This window comes from Pongo abelii, chromosome 6, assembly GCF_028885655.2.
Source record: "Pongo abelii isolate AG06213 chromosome 6, NHGRI_mPonAbe1-v2.0_pri, whole genome shotgun sequence".
Taxonomy (NCBI): Eukaryota; Metazoa; Chordata; class Mammalia; order Primates; family Hominidae; genus Pongo; species Pongo abelii.
In genome coordinates this window covers 153293585-153314680 of record NC_071991.2, presented here as the reverse complement: position 1 = coordinate 153314680, position 21096 = coordinate 153293585, and the positions used below count along the sequence as shown (strand labels likewise).

At 41.6% G+C, this 21096-nt stretch overlaps 1 protein-coding gene across 13 annotated transcripts in view; it reads right to left on the bottom strand.

The window, feature by feature from the left end:
• Positions 1-21096, bottom strand: part of RBM33 (RNA binding motif protein 33) — a 137546-nt gene that overhangs the window by 62335 nt on the left and 54115 nt on the right. For 8 of the 13 annotated variants that reach the window (XM_009243470.4, XM_054560051.2, XM_009243468.4 and 5 more), the window contains 4 exons: positions 18499-18670; positions 12369-12577; positions 8015-8300; positions 968-1026 (listed from right to left, as the gene is read on the bottom strand). In XM_009243470.4, coding sequence (XP_009241745.2) covers positions 968-1026; positions 8015-8300; positions 12369-12577; positions 18499-18670 — 726 coding nt within the window. The remainder of the gene's footprint in view (positions 1-967; positions 1027-8014; positions 8301-12368; positions 12578-18498; positions 18671-21096) is intronic. The other 5 variants (XM_063726242.1, XM_063726240.1, XM_002818719.5 and 2 more) reach the window with 1 other exon arrangement.

The window sequence follows — 21096 nt, the reverse complement described above, 5'->3', positions numbered from 1 at the left end:
TGATTATACATTCACATCCTTCATTTAACCTTTTTGCTAAATGCCATATATAAATGTTATCTACTGAAGTACCAAAGATAAACAGTTAAATAAGCCATTTAGATACTTCCTGAAAATCAGACTATTTAACCTAAATAAGACTACCTCTGTTTTACATATAAATGACATTAAAATTTTATGGTCAGTACATTTTTTCCCCCACACTGTTTAAAAAAAAAAAAAAGTACTCTCTAGTTTAGTAAAACCATGAACAAACTACACACTGAACCAAAAATTCAAATAAAATAAAATGTATATATTTAAACAAACATAACTAGTTAATGGGCTTGTTTCTTCTACCTAAAACATGTTAGAAGAATGGATAAAATTACTGAAGATACAGCAAAGTGTGCATTTCTGTGTGTGTATAAGTGAATGAGAGTGTGTGTGTGTGTGTGTGTGTGAGAGAGAGAGAGAGAATATATGCTTTCTTTTAAAGGTATTTTCAAGTGAAAACCTTCATTTTAAAATATAAAATGAGTGGCTCATTAAGACCCTAGAGGTTCTTTTAAAAAACAAGAGATCTCTCATTTTCATTTCCTAGAATTTCACACATAATATACATGCACAAACACACATGTGCCTGTGCGTGCATGCACACATACACCCCCCACCTCTCTAATAAAGCAAGGCCCTTTCTCACCAACATAAGGCAATAATAAAATCAATATTCATATTCTTTAAGACGAACGGCATTCCACTGATGATCCTGATTCAACAATTTTACAGTTAAACAAAATTAATTCTACTCTCAAAAATCCATTGACCTTAAGCTTTTAACAAACATTTTCTATTGCAGAGATTATTGTCAATATTTGCAAATCCTTAAAATTATATTTGGCTGGAACCTCTTGCACTTGCTATATTAATATTTCTTAGTAAATGTATGCTCATCCCTATCAAAGGAGAAGGAGCAGCTGCTACTCACTGGGAATCTCTGGGGTCCCACGGCAGGTCTCGGCTGGCTCGGAACTGGTAGCAAGGGCACTGCAAGAAAAACCCCTTGCGTTAGAGACACACTTTACTCAACACCCAAACCCCTGTAAGACAAGATATGAAGTTTAATATAAAATATATACTATGTGTACCAGACATATAATACATTGTGCTTACACTTAAGCTAAGCATTTAGTATTTTTAACAATTCCATAGAAGAAAAGGGGAAAGCAGAGGTTTCCTTTTCAGTACACAGCAGTGCAAGCAGAAGTTTAAATCTTAGTAGTTGACTATTATTTGGAATTAAAATATTTTGCAACAAAAGAAGATAGTATTCCTCTAAAATAAAAAACCTAGTTTGTTTCTCCTATCCCTATACAGATAATCCAGGTTATCGAATCCCAGTTATATTTTCCTACACCAGTCATATACACATTTAAATCTCAATCCTCATGAATCATGAAAGACAGAAGGGAGGAAGGGAAGTGAGGCAGGCAGAGAAAGGAAAACAGCACATCCCAGGAATCGGAGAAAATGCTCACAGACTGTTAAAAATTTTCCACTAAACAATCTCCTATGCCAAGGCTTTTAGTTTACTTTGGTTTATAAACAAGCAGGACTTCCATCAATCCACCAGAACAAGGAATCAAATCATTTTTAAAAAGACATCTCATAATAGAGAAGAAGCTAGATATAAGTTTCATACCTTGAGGCTAAATCAGATGTGTTTAAGCTCTTTGAAACTCACCATGCACTATACTGATCTTGATTTTCAAAGAAACTCACAATCTAAGTGCAGGCTACGTCTTACATCAAAATGTGCTGGCAGATACACCTAGGAAGCTCTCAGATTGTCAGGTACTGTGGGGCTGAACTGTTTGCAACTCCCTCCCCCCGCCCCCACACCCAACCCCAAATGTATATGTTGAAGCCCCAACCCCCAGTACCTCAGAATGTAACTGGATTCCATTGATTAGGTCTTTAAAACAGGTAATTGAGATCAAATGAGGTCTAGGCCCTAATCCAACCTAACTGGTGTCCTCATAAGAAAGGGAAATTTAGACATAGACAGTACACACAGAGGGAGGACCATGTGAGGACACAGGGAGAAGGTGGCCAACGACAAGGCAAGGAGAGAGGCCTCAGAAGGAAGCTGCCCTGCCCACACCTTGAACTTGGACTTCCAGCCTCCGGAACTGTGAGAAAATAAGTTTCTGTTGTTTAACTCACCCTATTTGCGGTACTTGTTATGGCTGCCCAAGCAAACTCATACACATCAGGTGGAACTGACAACACAGCGTATTTTTTAATTTAAGAAGTTTCTGCTAAATGTGAAATAGAGGTGGTACCTCTTAAAAGTCCATCAGAATCACTATAAAAACAGGGTGCTATGATAAACTTTTTTTTTTTTTTTTTTTACTATGATTACTCAAGGAATTCCATACATTAAGCCTTATAATTGACATGGCACTTCCCACACTTCAATTTCAAGTGATAGCATACATGGCCTGTGTCACTGCTTGATCAAATGCAAAGTGTGACTGAAACAAAACTTACTTTTATAAAATGTAAAAATGGCAGAAGTTCATCCCTTCCTTGACAGACTAATCTAATGAATCCAAATTTCAAAATTAGAGTGGGTCAGTTTGCAAGACTTTATATAAAATAGAATCCAACTCCCCCCTCAATTCTACACAGCTGATGTTACATCAATTCCATATCTAAAGTGAAACACTAGACTGGAGAAAGTGGAGAAAGAAAAAAACAAGAATATCTCTGACCTCAGAAGATTATAATGAAGGTGACAAAGAAAAAAACTACATATTAAATGTAAAGACGTGATTTTTATAATCAAGTTAACAAATATAAGACACCCAGATCTTCACTAACTCGATCATAGGTACCACTTAGAAACTTGGAATTTAAATGCCAATATCTACCAAAACATTCCAACACGATAAAAGGATAAAACATTAAGCCTCTTTAACCAGGAGAATGAGAGCAAGAAGGCAAGGTGGGATTTCTAGAAAGCAATCTGATTATAATAAATGGATTTCTTACACAGAAGCCTCTGATGAGCTGGTAATTTGCACAAAGTACCAGCCTTTTCCCTATTAAAAAAAAAAAAAAAAAAAAAAAAAACAGCAGAAAAGGAAAAACAGCTGACAAAAAGGGTTGCTGCGTGCGGACAGTCCAGTCCCAGTGGGAACAGTGCAGACACCTGGCCCACCCAGGAGACGCCACCTCAGTGGGAATGCCCAGGCGTGTCTGCAGGCTCTCCCTGCCAGGCCCTGGCTGCCCGACTGCCGCCCTGACCACTGTGAGCAGTGAAGAATTTAAAAGGTGTGATGTTAGAGACCAGTCTAGCTGAAGCTTCAACTTGAATATTTGAAGTTTAATATTTATAACTTGTCCCATGTATTTAATGGACTAAGTTTCCAATTCATTATAATTATAATACTAAAAACCTGGAAACAAGTTAAATTTCCATCAAAGTTGTTTTTAAATAAATTATAACGGAACACTCTTCATCCTCAGAAAGTTTGTGCCATCAGAAGAAGATGTGTATATATTGTTAGCTTTTTTAAAAAGCACCTTTCATCTGTGTAAGGCTCTGAGAATCAAAGGTTTAATCTGTGTATCTTTTACCTACAGGAGACATCTTGATATTCAGTCTCTCTCAAGAGGAACTGTGCATTTCTATTTAAGCTCATTCATCTATTACAGAATAAACAACTGCTTCGAAAGTGTTGCCTATCTACCTAGCAAGGACACTTTGTCCTTCTCTCCTGTGTCAGCGTACCTCTGAAGGTCAAAGGTAAATTACAGATAAGGGACATGCGGCACTAAAGCTCCTGGTTTCATGGTGAGAAAAAGCTAGCTGGTTCTGAGTTTAAAAACTTTTGTCAGAAAGCTGACCTTGGAGTAGTTGCTAAATCACACGTGTGCTTTGGGGTGCAAGGCCTGCATTCTACACTTGCCAGGCTGTTGACTTCTGCAGGGGACACCATTTTCATACACAGAGGATATCTTGGGGCTTCCTGACAGCTTTACCACCCTATATTTCTAAGACTATTTTAGTTAAGCAAAAGAAAATCTGTACCTATTACCAACTGCCAGTTTTCCACTGCATTTTACAAGGAAATGCACAAGAATAACAGATGCTAGCATAAGCAAAATTATTCCAACAAATTAGACTGACAGCAGTTCCAAGTTTAGGACAACCACTATGGGGAAGATGCAAAGGATTACTTGAAGGAAAGACACCCTTCTCCATTCAAGTATGCATGTGTTCATGTCTCCATTCACTCAACGGCTACTGCAGGAGACATAGGCACCACACCAATCAGCGACGCTCAGGGCCACCTAAGAGGATGTGTGGATGAGCGATGCTAACCAGGGTGGGAAAAACTTTGGGGGAACACAGGGACATGCGATGGGGTCAGGAGGGGTTAGGAGTTAATTGTACTTTAAAACGTTATGCTTCTCTGCCATGCCCAGTGGCCTGGTGGTGACCCGCAGACACTGTCAAGAGGCGCCCCGCTCCCTTACACTCTGGGCCAGCCTGTCACCATCACAGTCCCCTGCTCCATGGCTATAGGACAACTTCATAATACTTCTGACCCACGTATGGGAGGGTCCCAGGCTCTAGGCCACTGGCCAATCCCCTGCACTTGAACTACTACCTTAGGCTACTCTCCACTTCTGAAACTTCTCTCCCACACCCTTGGGAATCCCAAATTCCCCACCCATCAGCAGCATCCACCACACCCCTGAGTTCCTTCACCTTCTCGCTCTAATTGCCCCTCTGAGTGGCAGCTGTTCTCCCACAGCTTCTTGCCAAAAGTCTGGAGGTAGAAGGGCTCCTTCTTGATCTCACTGCTGCTTCCAGACCCAGCTTTCATCTCATGCCACCAGTTGACATGCCCCAGCACCACACTGCCCCCTCATTTCTCAAGAAGTTCAACTCCAGTCTGAATAAACACAAAGATGGCCCTTGCCGTGCCCTGCCTCAGATCCGTGCCACCTCTGCCTCCAGTCCTGGTGACCATTCCACCCTTCCATCTCACTCCCTCTAGGATCCTGATTCAAACAATCGTTCAACTCTACAAAGATCTCCAATGACCTCTTTTTCACCATCTCAGCCTCCTCCCTGGTGTCCTCTCCTCCCTGGCATCTACCTTATGATCCACAGCCCATCATTATCAGCACTGCCTTCCCTTTACCACTTTGTGAAAACCAAGACCCTCATAAACCCAAATGCCTGCCTATTCCACACCTAGTGTGCGCAGATGAGCGCAGCTGGACAGAGACACACAACCATGCTGACTGCCCTCACCTCAAATCCACACCCCTCAAGGGCTCAGCACCCCATCCATCCCTGTGCACATCCACTCTTCCAAAGCACGAGTGGATGCTCCATAGCCCCTCTCCTCAGACCTTCAACACGTCCTCCTACCTCCCCACTCTAGCTCCCTGCTACCCACTGAGGAAACTGAGGCCACCAAGGAGGAACTGACACAAGACTCCTCCACCTGCCCATCCATCTGAGCTCAGGCCTCAGCATCTGCCCCAGCTGTGGAGGACTCCCTGCTCCTCCATCTCAGCAAGCCCACCTCTGGCACATGGTCCTGGACAAGACAGGTTTTTCCTCTCATCTGCATCAATGATGTTTTTCCTTCTCAACTAGCTCTTTTCTGTAAGTGCAATGAATAAAAAACTTAGAATAAAAAACTTTCTCTCAAGCCCACTTGGTTCCCATCAATTATCATCCAACTTCTGTTTTAGCAAAACACAGTCAAAGTCTGTCAATACGGTGGCCTCAAGTCCGTGCCCCATTTCGGCCAGGCTTGTGACTCCTTCTCACCAGCCCCGCCCCCAAGTGCAAGCCACACCCACTGACCCACTGGCAGCAGCCCTGCCAGCCCGTGGCCACCTGCTTCCTTCCCCATCGACCGTCATCCTCCTTCCTCCTTTCTCCTTCCCAGCTCCTCTGCCGGGCTCTCCTCCTACCCTCCTTCCCACATCGAGTTCCGGGGGCCCAGTCCTTGGTCTCCCTGACGGGTTCTCCTCCTGCCCCACCCCTCCTGTGTCAAGTGCCCTAGGTCCCAGTCCTTGGTCTCCCCACACACAGACTCCCTCCTCCAGGGCTCTCATTCGAGGGCAGGGACTAAATCCACCTATTCACCAACAACCTCCCGACCTGTACTTTGAGCCCAAACCCCTATACTGAATTCTCATCCAACTGCCTACTAGACCCCTCCACTCACATGGCTAGTTGGCATCTCAAATTTAATGCACCCAAAACAGAACTTTTGATCTCCCCACCTCAGGTGATGGCAACCAGACCAGCACTCTAAACGCTCTGGTCACCTGGGCATCACTCTTACCTCCTCTCTCCCTCTCACACTCATCCAATCTATCAGCAAATCCCATCGGCCCCATCTTCCTACTTCATTGAGCCCTGAGCTCTCTGCACTCTCCCTGCTACCACACCGGTTTGCGCCAGGATCATCTGTCACCTCCTAGCTAGACACCAGCTTCCACCCTTGCCACCCGACAGTCTCCTCTCCATACGGCAGCAAGAGGAACCTTCTAAAACATACACAAGGTCACGTCATTCCTCTGCTCAAACCCCTCTAATCCCTGCCCATCTCGCTCCCTGCCAAAGTCCTGAGAATGGCTGGATGGCCCCACGGCCCCACAGTACACAGGTTCTGCATTTCTTCTCTGCTTTGATCACTCCACAAAAGTCAGGCTGGTCTCCTTTTGGCTACTCAAACACACAAGGCAGGGTCTCTCCTGGAGGAAGCCCCCTTATACTTGCTGATCAATCTGCCTGCAATCTTCCCTGAACAGCCACATTGCTAACTTACAGATATCCCTCAACTCTTTCCTGCTCAGTGAAGTTCACCCTGATCACCCTATTTAAGATACAACGCATCCCTTCCCCCCATCCTGCTCAATTTCTCACTGCATTTTCATCTTCTAACATGCCACATAAAATACTTATGTTTACTGCTAATAAACAATAATAAGACTGATAGAAAGCAATATCATGGTTGAAGAAAGCTTTGTCTGGTTTGTTCGTCAATATAACTCAAATGCCAAAAATAGAGTAGTAGCTCAATAAATGTGTGTGTTCACAGATACATGAAGTTAAAGCTTCGTATAAGCTGCTCGAAAACCGTTTCCTAGCTTAAGGAACATGTTTCAGTAATAATCAGATCTGTATTTATTTGATTACAACAACTAAAAGATGGATGTGTCCCCTCTCCACCAGCTGACACTGGAATTGAAGGGGGGCATGCTGCCTGGAACCAAAGAGGGACACTCACCACTGCAAACACCCTCAACCGGGAGACTTACAAAGTGTCACAGTTCAGGCATTCCAATAGCTATCTCTAGTGTATTCTTTGCATTCAGACTGTACACTCAGCACTTTCCACTCAATTATACAATAAGAGATACACATTTTTAAAGAAATATACTTGACCCATCAAACTAAAATCTAAATGAATGGGGAAGAACCAAGGAAAACTCAATCTTACAAATCTGAATGTGAAAACTATTTTGCCACAGAGATGGCTTCAGTGCAATAAACCAATAAATGCCTTCAGATGCACAGTAATCTATAACATAATAGATGCTCCTCAGTATAGGATGGGGTTACATCCCAATAAGGCTATCATTAGTGGAAAAGACCCTTAGTCAAAATGCATTTAATATGCCCAACCAATGAAACATCATAGCTTAGCCTCACCTACCTTAAGCTCAGAACACTCACATCATTGCACAGTTGGCAAAATCATCGGGGCTGGGAACCACAGCACCCCCTGCCCAGCTTCGAGGGAGTTTTGGGATGCATGTTGCTACCCCAGGAGAGATCAAATCTCAACATTCGAACTCTGATTTCTTCTGAATGCATACTGCTTTCACACACTCACGAAGTCGAAAACGCATCAGTGGAAAAATCCTAAGTCAAACCATTGGAAGCTGGGGCCATCCATGCTTTACAATAGTAAGAGGAAACACAGACCTTGAACAGGCGTGACCACCGTCCCTTTGAAGTGCGGGTTGATGTGTATGTTCTTGGGCTGCTGTGGAGTCACAGGTGGCGGGGTCATCATCATCCTTGGGGTCTCTAGCTGGGGAGGCATGTGCATTCCCTGAGGGGGGGATGGGTGGTGCGGGTGCTGCACCGGAAGCAGCGGCTGCAGCTGCTGCGGCTGGAACAGGCTTCTGATCGGCTGCTGCTGAGGCGGCGGTGGCGGTGGAGGGGGAGCCTGGGGCTGTGGAGGAGGAATTAACCTTGGAGAATGAGTCTACAAATCACAAAAAAAAAACAAAAGTTCACCGAAATCAACATTTAAAAGAATGCTGATGTGTTACAAATTTACACTGATTGCATTTTTTAAGTTACAATGTAAGAAGTCTGTAGTAACAACTTGTATCAAAACAGCAGGATAAAGAAGCTTCTCTACTTCTTCACAATGAGGGCTACAGTCTCACAATTCAGTCAATCTCAAGGCAAGAGGGAAAACAGCCCCAAAGCACCCAGTGTGAATTTTGAAAAGAAGAAAAATTCAGTTCAGGAAATTGAACTGCCCACACTGAGCAAAGCCCTGTGCCAGGGACAGAAGAGCAGCTGCCACAGCCCTCCCTGTAGCAGCCCTGCATCCCCCTCCAGGAACTCTCGTAAGCAAGGCAGGACATGTGCACCAGTTACCCTCCTCCGGAACTGAGGCCTGAGAACAGGACAGGGCTACAAAGAGCCTCCAGGAGAGGCTGGGAGGGAGCTTCTCTGAGAGGGTGACACCTGAACTCGGTGATGAAGAAGAGAGCGGTGCAAGGCAGAGTGAGCGACAGATACCCAGAAAAAAGCAGAAGCAGCACAGACCCACCTGCTTAGTAAAACCAGCAGACCAGGAAAAGAAGGCAGGAAAGAAGGTAAGAAAATTACACACTCAAAGTGATCAGAGATCTCAATTCGAGGGTGGTTATTTTATCAAACGGTCACTAGAAAGGAAGAAATCAACAACTGCAACAGCTGCTGTGGACTAAATCTTCCCCACATTTTAAGTTCCTACTATAAGGTCAGCAGAGAAAGTTAGCTGACCTAGCTCCCCACAATCCTATAAAGTAGGTCCTATTTATTGTCCTCCTTTTACAAGATCAAGTAGCTGGAAAGCAGAAAAGCTGGAAAGCAGAAAAGCTGGAACTGGAGTTCAGGCCATCTGATTCCACAGGTTTTGCTTTTAATCACTAACCAAACTGACGACACAGCTAATTAGCAGTAGACCACTACTTATTCAGTTGTCTAATTTAACAAGCATTTTCCCTGAGATGATACCAAATTATGGAGGGCTTCTGAATTCCAAGTAAATGATCCATTACTATGCCACAGAAAACATGTATAATAAGGGATCACGAATGATCTCTTTGGTAGGAAAATGATCATTCACAGCAGTGTGAGATGAACGAGGGTAAAGAAGATGGAAGGAGACCATCTAATAGGCAATGGCGAGAGACAAATCAAAGGAAAAGCCATAGTCTGACAAAGAGCAAGAAGACATCTCAGAGGAATAATGAGTAGAATTCTAAAACTAATCTGTGAATGGCTTTGGCCCACCTATCCTTCCTCAGAGAAGATGTTTCAAAAGATTCTGGTACCAGCTCACATCCACTAGCACACATGCTCCCAGAATGCAGTACGTTCCCCCTCCTTAACTCATCACATCTGTGCACATTTGCCCGTGAGAGTGGGGATCTTGTCTATCTTATTCATCATTGTATCCCACAGATAGCACACTAACAGACACAGGGACACCCAAGTTAAATTTTAATTGAACTGAAAGTGACCACAATGCATGGTCATTAATTCAAGACCACAGAGTTCTGAGGGAAAGATCATGTTTGTTTGATTAAACAAGTGACATTCAGAGCCTGTGAAACACGTGTCTGGAGAGGTACAGGGACAGCTGGGAGACAGAGAAAATGGAGCTGGAAAGAGGTTAGGCTAGAGACTAAGACTCACTGAGAAACAGTAGGTGACAGCCAAGAGGAACAGTGCCGGGGAGACCACTGAGGAAGAGGAGGACTAGAACAAAAACTGAAGAAAAATGCAATTAAAGAAAAGGCATTTCAAAACTGTTCAAAGAGATTTTCAATGCTCAATACCAAAAACCAGGAAGTATTTAAGGGGATGCCAACGTTAATTAGCTTTTTATAATCCATCCACAACATATACATACTGTAACAGTGCACTGTACCTCATAAATATATGCAACTAAAAATACAAGTTTAATTTGAAAATAAAAAGGAAGGTCAAAAGGGAGAAAGAAGAAACCGTTCTAGAAGAGAGTACATCCAAAATCTCATACGCCCAAAAAAGAGCTGCTCAAGACAAAGAGACCATGTGTGATGCCCAAGGCCCCAGAGTGCGGTCCAACAGGACAAGGGGTCAGGTGGCATCTCTGAGGGCACCATTCAGGACAGGGAACAGAACAGAATCCAGGCAGCAAAGAGCCAACCAAGGAGAAAATGGGTACAAGCAGAGGCATGAGCCAAAAATATTCTTTCCAAAACTTTGGGGGTCAAGACTCAAAGAGACAAAATAGCTCTGGGATGCGGAGTGAATAGGATGGAGAAAGCTTATGATGTAACAGAACGCAGTTGGAGCAGAGGATACGACAGCCCTGATCTCATCACTGATTAGCAAAGATGAGACTATTGCTTACAAAGCTGTGTCAGTCTTAGGGCGGCTGTCTAGTTTACTCCTAGTACACAGTAGGCTCTAACAGTCCAAATCAGTCACATTACAATCCAGAGATATAATGTCACCATCAGGACTGAGGACAACTGAATGTCCGTGACATTTTTAAAAGCAATCACACCATCTCAGTTTACCCTCTCTAAGGAGGCAGGTGAGAGATACATGCTCTTCCCTTCTTTGTGGGTAAGAAAACAGAGTTCAACAACTTTTCCAGGATCAGAGACACAATTACGTAAACACTGGCCTCGTATGAGAATTGTTTGGCCCCTAAAGAGGCCAAAACAATGAAAATGGCTATTCAACATATGGCAAGTGGAGGTTTGCGGTGGAGACAGGGAGCAACGAAGGAAAAAAAGACAAACTGTAAATCCAGCCTTTCTGCTGTTAGAGATGCTCAAAAACAAAACAGCTGTATAAGCAAACAGCAGTTCCTCGTATCATCAAATTGTGTATGCCTACCTACTCCTCTCCCTTCACACATCAGAGTTGGAATTCTCATGCTAAAACAAAAATTATCTCTTCTACTTTATTATTTCACAAATGAATGGCTCCTGAAATATAACATTTCAACAGAAGTGAAATGTCGTTTTCTCTAAATTCAGATAAAAATGTAAAAAGGGCATGTGGTAGACACAGTGGACACATATATGTATTAAGTAAATTTTTCCTTGAAGATTGACTTCTAAGTAAAAAGCCATACAATCCCTAAAGCTTAAATGAAAGAATAGGTTGGGTCCAGTGGCTCACGCCTGTAATCCCAGCACTCTGGGAGGCTGAGGCAGATGGATCACTTGAGGTCAGGAGTTCGAGACCACCCTGGCCAACATGGTGAAACCCAGTCTCTACTAAAAATATTTTTAAAATTAACTGGGTGTGGTGGTAAGCGCCTGTAATCCCAGCTACTAAAGAGATTGAGGCAGGAGAATCGCTTGAACCCAGGAGGTGCAGGTTGCAGTAAGCCAAGATCATGCTACTGCACTCCAGCCTGGGCAACAGAGGGAGACTCTCTATCAAAAACAAAAAAAGAACAAAAAAATCAATAATTTCTGTCTTTGTTTCTGAGATGTGCCATCTCTGAAATACAAACGAAATTCTAATTGAAATTACAGGTACATGATTTACTCCTCAACTATAGACTATGAAAGCTTTGTATGGAGGACATGGTAATAATTCTGAGAAACTGCTATTTAAGGAAAAAATCTAAGGTAAACAGTAAAAAGGTAAAGATATTTTTATAAAATAAACAACTTCTGCCTAAATTCTATCTGTAATAATACCTTTCAAATGTAATGCACTCAGAAATACCTCTCTAGAGGCTTTAGGTAGCAAGGTCTCACAGCTTATGTCATCTTAGGGCATCAGGTCGCTCATTAATTCCTCCTCTGGAAGTATCTGTGGTACAGGATGATTTCTTACATACCAGATGACTGGAGTGCTGAATTTCTAAGACTATATGCAACATCATATGAGACTATAAAGCAGAAACTTCAGCCATTACCCCTGCTACTAACCTTTCATTTCAGACTAAGAAGAGAGAAATGTATACTAGGATACCCACAAAAGCTTACTGCCATTTGTTCTAAAGTTCTAGGGCTACTACAAGAAAATGTGAAGTTACCACGACAGGAGGCTGTGTAGGAAGCAGCGCAGGTCTGTGGTCCTTCATCCTGCCTCTCTCGGTGCTCTCTCTCCTCTGGTCCCCCACACCACGACACATCAGCGGACCTCCTCGCCGTCCTCCCCGCCTGGAGCTGTAGCGTCCTTGTTTATGCTGTCGCTCCCTTTCTTCAAATTCAAGCAATGCTGCCTTGGCCTCTGCTGAAAGCTCTACGTGAAAAAATGTGCATGTGTTAGTTACTTTCCGAGAGCCCAAACTGGAGGTCTAGGGAGAGAACAGGAAAGAATGATGTGACAATGAAACTGCCACAGCATGTGCTTCACCCGCAGTAAACACCCAACTAGCAGCGGCAAGTATGATACAACCAGCAACACACACAACCCACTAGTGAGATCTGATAAATAAGAACAAGCTTTCATTTATGATACAATGCAAGTGTTAACAATAAATTCTAAATTATTTTCATTTGAGACCACTGATTTGTGCTGACTGAGGCTAAAAAGAAGCTGAAGTGAAATTTAACCACTGCCCTCACACTACAAGGCATTCTGCAGTCACATCTCCCCTCCCGAGACAGAGTCTCACTTTGTTGCCCTGGCTAGAGCACAGTGGCGTGATCTCTGCTCGCTGCAACCTCCACCTCCCAGGTTCAAGCAATTCTCCTGCCTCAGCCTCCCAAGTAGCTGGGACTACAGGTGCACACCACCATGCCAGCTAATTTTTTTGCATTTTAGTAGAGACGGGGTTTCACCATGTTGCCCAGGCTGGTCCCGAACTCCCGAGTTCAGGCAATCCATCCGCCTCAGCCTCCCAAAGTGCTAGGATTACAGGCGTGAGCCACCGCGCCCAGCCTGCAGTCACACCTTTTACTGATGGTGCATGACATCAGTCAGAAGTTGTCCCTACCAGTCCTACAGCAGTATGATTTTCTTACTGAAGCCAGTAGAAGTATTAATAGCATACAATGGCACATAGACGCAAGAACACAAATTCCTGATCATTCTCACTTAAAAACAAAACTATTAATGAACTCACTCCGAAGTCAAGGTGATTTCATAAAGAATAAAAAACTCAATTTAATACATATCATTTCAATTTTTCATATTTATTTTCTTAAAACTTTACTGTGAAGCCTTCTCATATGCATGCAGACTGATAGAGAAGCCAAATCAAATGAGAGCAAAGTCACATGAGAAAACACTCATGCAAACACGTGTGGAGTGTCCAGCAGCTGCTCACTGCTCTGCCCAATTCTTTAGGGACACAGAAAACATGGGCACTGGCCCTAAGAAACTTCAGATGGCACATTCTTCTAGGTTCCTAAAGGGAAACGAAAATGATTTAGCCACATATGGTCCTTTTACAACACTAGCTAAATTGGGACAACAGATCTTACGCCACATTTTCTAAAAATGTCACTGAGTATACCAAGACACCTTCTCCTGCCTTCTTCCCCAGCCAAGGGTAAGCTTTCAATAATATTACCAGAGTCTACCTTCTACCTTGGATCCCATCATCATCTCCAAACTCCTCCAAAATCTCTAAGTTACATTTTTCTTGAAATTGTTTCTATGGTACCCCTCTCCCCTTCAAATAAAACTAGACCCCATTTGAAAGAAAATTTAATCTCTTCTTAACCAGCACAGACTTTTATTCTAATCTTGACTACATGATTAGTTCACACACACATTTTACGCAGTGAATCAGCAATTATTTTTCTAGTGGTTCTGAGTGTCAAGATTAATTTCACTATCCTCAGTAATAAAATGGTTTCAAATGACATCTTTAATCAGCAAGTAAAAATGCTTTCCTCCAATTGAGACAAGCTGTCATAAAAGGTCACCAAAATATGACAGGATGGAAATTACATTTGTAACTTCAACTGAAATGTTAATTTCCCTTTAAGTGTTTTCTGAACTATGTCCAGATTCTAAAGAGATACATACCTCAATGTAACAAAGTTTTACACTGCACTGTCCCTTTCTAAAATGTTAAGAAAAATATATTTGCATGCAAATAATTTTATAATAGTTGAAATACATATAGAATACACAATTTGTTTGGCAAAATAAAGATAACAAATGACAGTCTGAGATTTTTTTAAAAGACAACTGAATCAAGAAAATTTTAAAGGCCCTGTAAATACAAGGACCATTAAGTATAAACCCTTGAACAGTGAGCTACTGCTGACATTAGCAATTCTGAATTGTTTGTTACTACCGAGAAATCTCTTTCCCACAGATCCTCTGAAATTAATGATATTATTTCAAGAGAATATTCTGTGAGTGTACAAGCAGGTTCTTTAGGCTACAGCAATAAAAAACAACATGTAACACGTGCCAATGAAACTTAGAATAAAATAATCTGGAAGCCTACTCACGGATAATGAATTAAAAATAAATGCAGTCTTTCTAACTAAAATAAATTCAGTCTTTCATTTATGGCTTACATTGCTTTCTAAGGCAATCCAAGGGCCACCTCCTAGACGAAAAGAGAGCTCTCAACTTGCAGGACTGGCAATTGCGGGACACTGGTCAGTGACACCATCTTCAGAAATGGTGACTGGCATTTTCACAGTGAACCATTCCTTACACATGCCTACTCCGTAGCCCGGCTCAACTGAGCTCCAGGAGGGAGTTCAGCACTTACACCCTGCGACATCCTCTGTATGTAATGAATTAATTTATTTCCTAAGTATGTAGTTCTGTACCATCCTTGGGAAAACTGAGAACACTGTCACTCAAATCTTTTTCTGTAAGGTTTAATTTCCACAATCCTGATAGAGCAAAAAAAGCTAGTCAATTAAGATCTTAACCTAGATGAAAGCCCAGAATTCTACTTCTAATCCAATCTGCATTCAAAATACCAATCAACAACTGTGCATAAAACTGTTCCTTAACTGCTGAGGCTGTCATATATATGAATGTTTTTCACAAAGATGTGATTGTGAAAAAAGACTAAAAGTAACCAAAACTCCCTCCTAGATTGGAAGAGAACTCGTTTCACATGTAAACTTTTAGAGTCAGAAATTGGGGATACCAGTGCATCATTTGATTCTCCCTTTTCAAGAATGAAGTGTTCTCAACACTAACAATGATATCAGCGAAAAAAAAAAAAAAAAAAAGCACACCTCATATAAGACAACGGGTACTCTGGTAGCAAGATATTTTAATCCCATTACAGAGTAGGCAAACAGCTTTACACAATCAAATAATTATTTCTACACAGAACCTGAGACTGGTTCAGGTTTTTTTATTTTGATCTCTAGGAGCACACAAACTGATGTGTAAAAATGTACTCAAATGTCTAGTTTACCAAATACTGAGGCATTATCTCTTTTTCAATATATATTTCCTCAGAAGTAAAATTCATCTTTTGTTTGGGGGGAGGTGCTGAAGGTAATAAGAGAATTCACTGTTTTAGGAAACCAATCTTTTGATGGACAGAAAAATCCTCCTTTGTGTTGGGAAAAAGCCTAACTTTACAGTTATCTGAAACTCATGTTTCCAAGCACGAAGCTTTCTTAAGTAATACGGAACAGAAAAAGGTACTTTTAACTGTGGTTTCACCTGCCCTATCATCTTGCCAAACAACCACATTCTACACAAATGCAGTTAAGTGCTTTTTTATTGTTTCCGAGAATGGTCACTAGTCAAGCTGTATATGTTTATAGCTACTCTGCCTCTAAGGGTCTCATACTCTTCCCCCATAATTCCAAGGAGAGGACTTGCCCACCACAAACCAACCTTTCCAGCTTCTTGTCCCAGAATTACATGAACATAAAGTTGCCAGATGCCTTAAAAAGCAAAACAGATTTAATACAAGTTATTTAAATACACGAAATTGTCAATGACCTTGGAAAGAACAAAACAAGGGAAAAGTCCTGAGAAGAAGGAGATGCAGGACTGAAACAGACACTAAGCACACATGCAAGCTGGCCATCACTGCAGAACAAGGATGTTACTAGTGGTTGGGTGGAGGGACAATGAACAGGGATGAGATGACGCAGCTGGAAACCAGGGAGGTGGGAAAGGCAGAGAGGCACCACAAATCAGGGCAGGGTGTACAGAAGAGGGAAGACGAGCCATGAAATCCACAGCCGGCCCACAGGGAGCAGACTACAGAGTTGGGGAAAGGCCCCCATTTGTAATGTTGTCTGGCAAGTGAATTAATAGTCTTAGAACTCGTAGCTACCTGGGGAGTTCTCAGTGACTATGCTTTTATACATCATGTTTTAAATGTATGTAATCAAAGCCACAGCCCAGAGAACAAGCCCCAACAAAAGAAGCAGTAGTGATGACTAATCCTTCTCTTCCTCCATCCCTCCCCAGTTCAGGAAGCTTCATGCCTTCCAGGTGGTGGCTGTGGGTTGCCCTTAGAATTCCTTAGTATTCTGCCAGGTATGGAGAGTTTTCCTTTGTCCATCTCATCCCAAGCCAAGACTGACATGTCTCTGCTCAAGTAGACTATTCTGCGATATTACCAATTCCTCCTGTTGACGTATTTTGTTTATTCCCATCCTTCTGTTTTAAGACCTTCGCTCCATCTTTCACCTAAGGCCAATGCCAGACTCTATTTCTTAGAAATTAAAGATGCTTCTAAGAAATCTGCTTCAGTTCAACTGGCAACTTCATGTCATAACTTGAAAAAAGTCTAGGGAAATCTTGGGCCACAAGATGGAGTAGTAGTAAACTAGACCACAAAGAAAAAGAGAACAAAGATTCTAGAAGAATCTCTCTGAACAATCTTGCCTAGTAAATTCAGATAATATTGGTTGACTACTGCTAACTTGTGCATCTTTGGAGCTTAGTGTCCTCCCACAGAATTCGTATCTGCTACTTAAAGACACAGGCTCATGTTTTGGACAAAAAAACAACTATGAATAATGGTTTTAAAAAGTAATAAAAGTAATCATGAAAGGTAAGTCTTGATTCTTATCTAGACCAAGACCAGACGGCAGGCAGAGCCCCTGTGTCCTCCCGCCCTCCTGCCTGCCCTCCTCCTTAGAAGGACAATATCCCAGTGGTTCTGGAAGCACCAGTGCAGGAGCAGCACTGCTTGGGAACTCATTAGAAATACAACTTTCTAGGCCAAGAGCGGTGGCTCACGCCTGTAATCCCAGCACTTATGGAGGCCGAGGCGGGTGGATCACGAGATCAGGAGTTCAAGACCAGCCTGGACAATATGGTGAAACCCCGTCTCTACTAAAAATACAAAAACTAGCCGAGCGTGGTGGCATGCACCTGTAGACCCAGCTACTCGGGAGGCTGAGGCAGAAGACTCAGTTGAACTGGGAGGTGGTGGTTGCTGTGAGCCAAGATTGTGCCACTGCACTCCAGCTTGGGCAACAAAGCAAGACTCTGTCTCAAAAACAAAACAAAAAAAATACAACTTTTTTGGGCTCTACCCTATATCTAATCAATCAGAGCAGCTGGGAGTAGGTCCCAAAATCTGTGTTTTAACAAGTCCTCTGAGATTCTGACGCTCACTCAAATTTGGAATCACTGCTTTATTCTTTGCAGTGGACATTGAAAAACACTGTATAATGAGGGGTAGGGTCGCTATTACAAGTCTCTGTGAATCAGCAGCAGTTTGTAGTAGACCTTTCACACAGCAAGCTTTGCTCAGAGTGATTATTTCTATAAACGAGTCAACTTGTCTCATTAAAGTCAGAGGAACTGCAGAAAACACAAAAACACATAGCTATGAAGACACTAAAAGGTATAAAATATAAACCAGTCTTGTCCAGAATTCGCCCTGACAACCTCAGGGTCTTGGGAAGGGTCAACATGGCCCCAGAGCTACCATCCCCATGCCACCTTTTCAAGACCAGCCAGGAACCACATAGTATGTACAAGAGCAGCTCTAGGCCACAGACTCAAAAAAAAAAATTTTTTTTAAATTATCTTAAACATTTTATTCAAGCATTTTAAATCCATAAACAGCAATGATTTTAAAGAATGAGTTTTACAGTATCATAACAGCACTCACTCCAAAGTCCAGCCACTCTCCAGATGGCAGCCGCAATTACCTAGTCAACCTTCTCTGCCTACTTTGATTAATTACTGCAATACTATGGAGGAAGTTGAAATGAGAGTGAAGGAGGATGGGAGACAGGCAAAAAAGTTACCCAAAGTTTCTGGAATGTTCCTTCTCTCTCTAGTTACATCTGAGAGCCTAATAATTGTTCCTTCTTTCCTTTCAGTTTTGAAACGTAATCGTCCAGATTCTTCATCATCTTCTTCTTCTTCATCTGATTCTTCTTTGATGTCCTTTTGAAGTTCCAATGTTTCCATACCTCCCTACATTGCAGACACACAAGGCAAAAAAAGGACAGTAAGTTCATATTCTTTTGAATTAAATATTAAAGAATGCTAAAATATTTAATTGTTTATATTTAAGATGTAAAAAATACTGCAAAATGTCCTGTTAAAAGGCCACATGAAACCCTAAACTGACTCCAGGAGAAAATAACCTTAAACATTAACAGTTAATGTTCAAAAAAAAAAAAAAAGGTCAAATTCTTGCTTGCAATTAATAGACAAAGTCCTACACATCATTGCTGCTTACATGTCTGAGAATAAACAAATTCCAAAAATTCCTGCTGGACTTATTGCTTTGAGTTTAATACAGATCATAGTGAAGTTCAATGTATTAATTAAACTAACACTAAAGTTCTATGAGTTCACTGTAACTTAAATGCTCAACATTTTATAACTCCTGACCCCACCTACCTTCCCCTTCACTGCCAGACAAGCAGTCCAAATGTGCTGTTGTACTGATGCAGCCTCCAAAATCCTTTCATCATTTCTCACTCCTTTTTACTTCAATCTCACTGTCTAGAGTTAATTTATCACTATCTTTGACTGAGACTATTGAAAAGGAGAAACTTTTTTTCTTCAGTCATGTCGTCACACTAAAACCAGCTTTTATCTGAAATTTTATTATATCAGTATTCCCTACAAAAATTTTCCCTAACCCCAGCCCAAATTAAAAGTAATTTCTTTGTGGACAATTCTTACTGCCAAGTATCACTCATGTTCCTAGTGAAAGAATCACCTCTCACCTCAGATCAGTCTCTGTGACCCACTCTTAGACGTAAAATAAGTACCTACAGAGAGCAAGGTTAATTTAGATACTTTTTATCAATGTAAGGAGAATATATTTGCTCCTTTAGTCTCATGATTTGTAATATGTACATGTTATTTACCCTTAATAGAAGTAACAGTGAACTTTATTAGAAAATGCACAAAAAAAAATGAAAACAAACCAATGACACAATCATTTTATATTCTTGCCTTTTTCAGTATTTTCTATGTAAAAAGACCAACTACAAATGCACACACTCTACTATAAATCCTCCCAGTGGAAAAAGATCTTCTGGAGCGCAAATGCCTGAACAGCAGGAAATGACAGTAAACTACAACTTTCACCTTAAGCCTGACAATTACAATACCCCCACTCAGTATGCTGACGTCCAGCATACTGCAGAATTTTAAAGTACCAAAATCTCAGGATTTTTGCTGGTTTGATACCATTATTTCTGTACTACTGAGTGTTTGAAATCAGAATGGATGCCTGCAAGGTATGTGCTGCACCACACTTTCCAACAGAACCAAAGCCAGCTTCCTTAGGACGTCTCTTCTCCACTCCCAAGATGCTCTAGAGCAGCATTTCTCCAATTCAATGCCCAGTCATCAGTGGGAATCATGTTGAAAAGCAGATTCTGACTCAGCCGATTCAGGGTGGGGCCTGGGGTTCTGCATTTCTAAGAAGCTCCCAGGTGACGCCAACATTTCAGGTCCACAGACTACACTGAGTAGAGTAGCAAGGCCAAGAGGGAGGAAAAGAAATCACTACCAACAAAGCAAAGATTCTACAAAGTCATCTTCAATTCAACTATCAACAACTGTAAGCACAGTTCAAAGACTTTCCAAACAAGTTTAATGTAAAACAAGACAGCACTGAAATTAATATAGCTTATTCTGCATCCAAATCTCCATCTAAGAAATCTAAAGAGGATAAAGATGAGTTGAAAATTGTTTCTTCCTAGATATTTACCCTAGAGAAATGATACCTTATGTTCAAATAGACCTATAGGAAAATGTTTATTCTATTCAGGATCACTAAAACTGGAAACACTTAAATGTCCTTCAATGAATGAATGGATAAACTCTTGTACATCCAAACCACAGAATGCTACTTCGCAATAAAATGGAATGACTTATTGACATAACAGGGATAAAATCATAAAGGCATCATTATACTGAGTAAAAGAAGTCAATCTCAAAAGGTTATACAATGCAATGATTCCATTTATATGATATTCTCCAAGGAACAAAATTACACTGGTAACCAGTGTTTAGGAAAGAAGGAAAGGTATGGCCACAAAAGTATAGCACAAGGAGTATTTTTGAGTGATGGAACCATCCTAGAATGCAAACTTCTGGTCCAAATCTTGGGGCTCAGTTAATCCTTGAACTACATCAAAGATTAGGGAAACTAAACTGATAAACACCAAACACGACTGACACCACTTGCTCAACTGCAGCCCATTTGACAACATTCACTAAGCTAGACTTAATTCTTCGGCCTCTTATTCTAAATAGGGGGCTTAAAAAATCCATCTCCCTTGACCATATGGTTTAGAAAATTAACCTGTCTGCCAAAATGTTGACCTTCTGTATAATTTTTTTTTTTCCCTTGAGACGGAGTCTTGCTCTGTTGC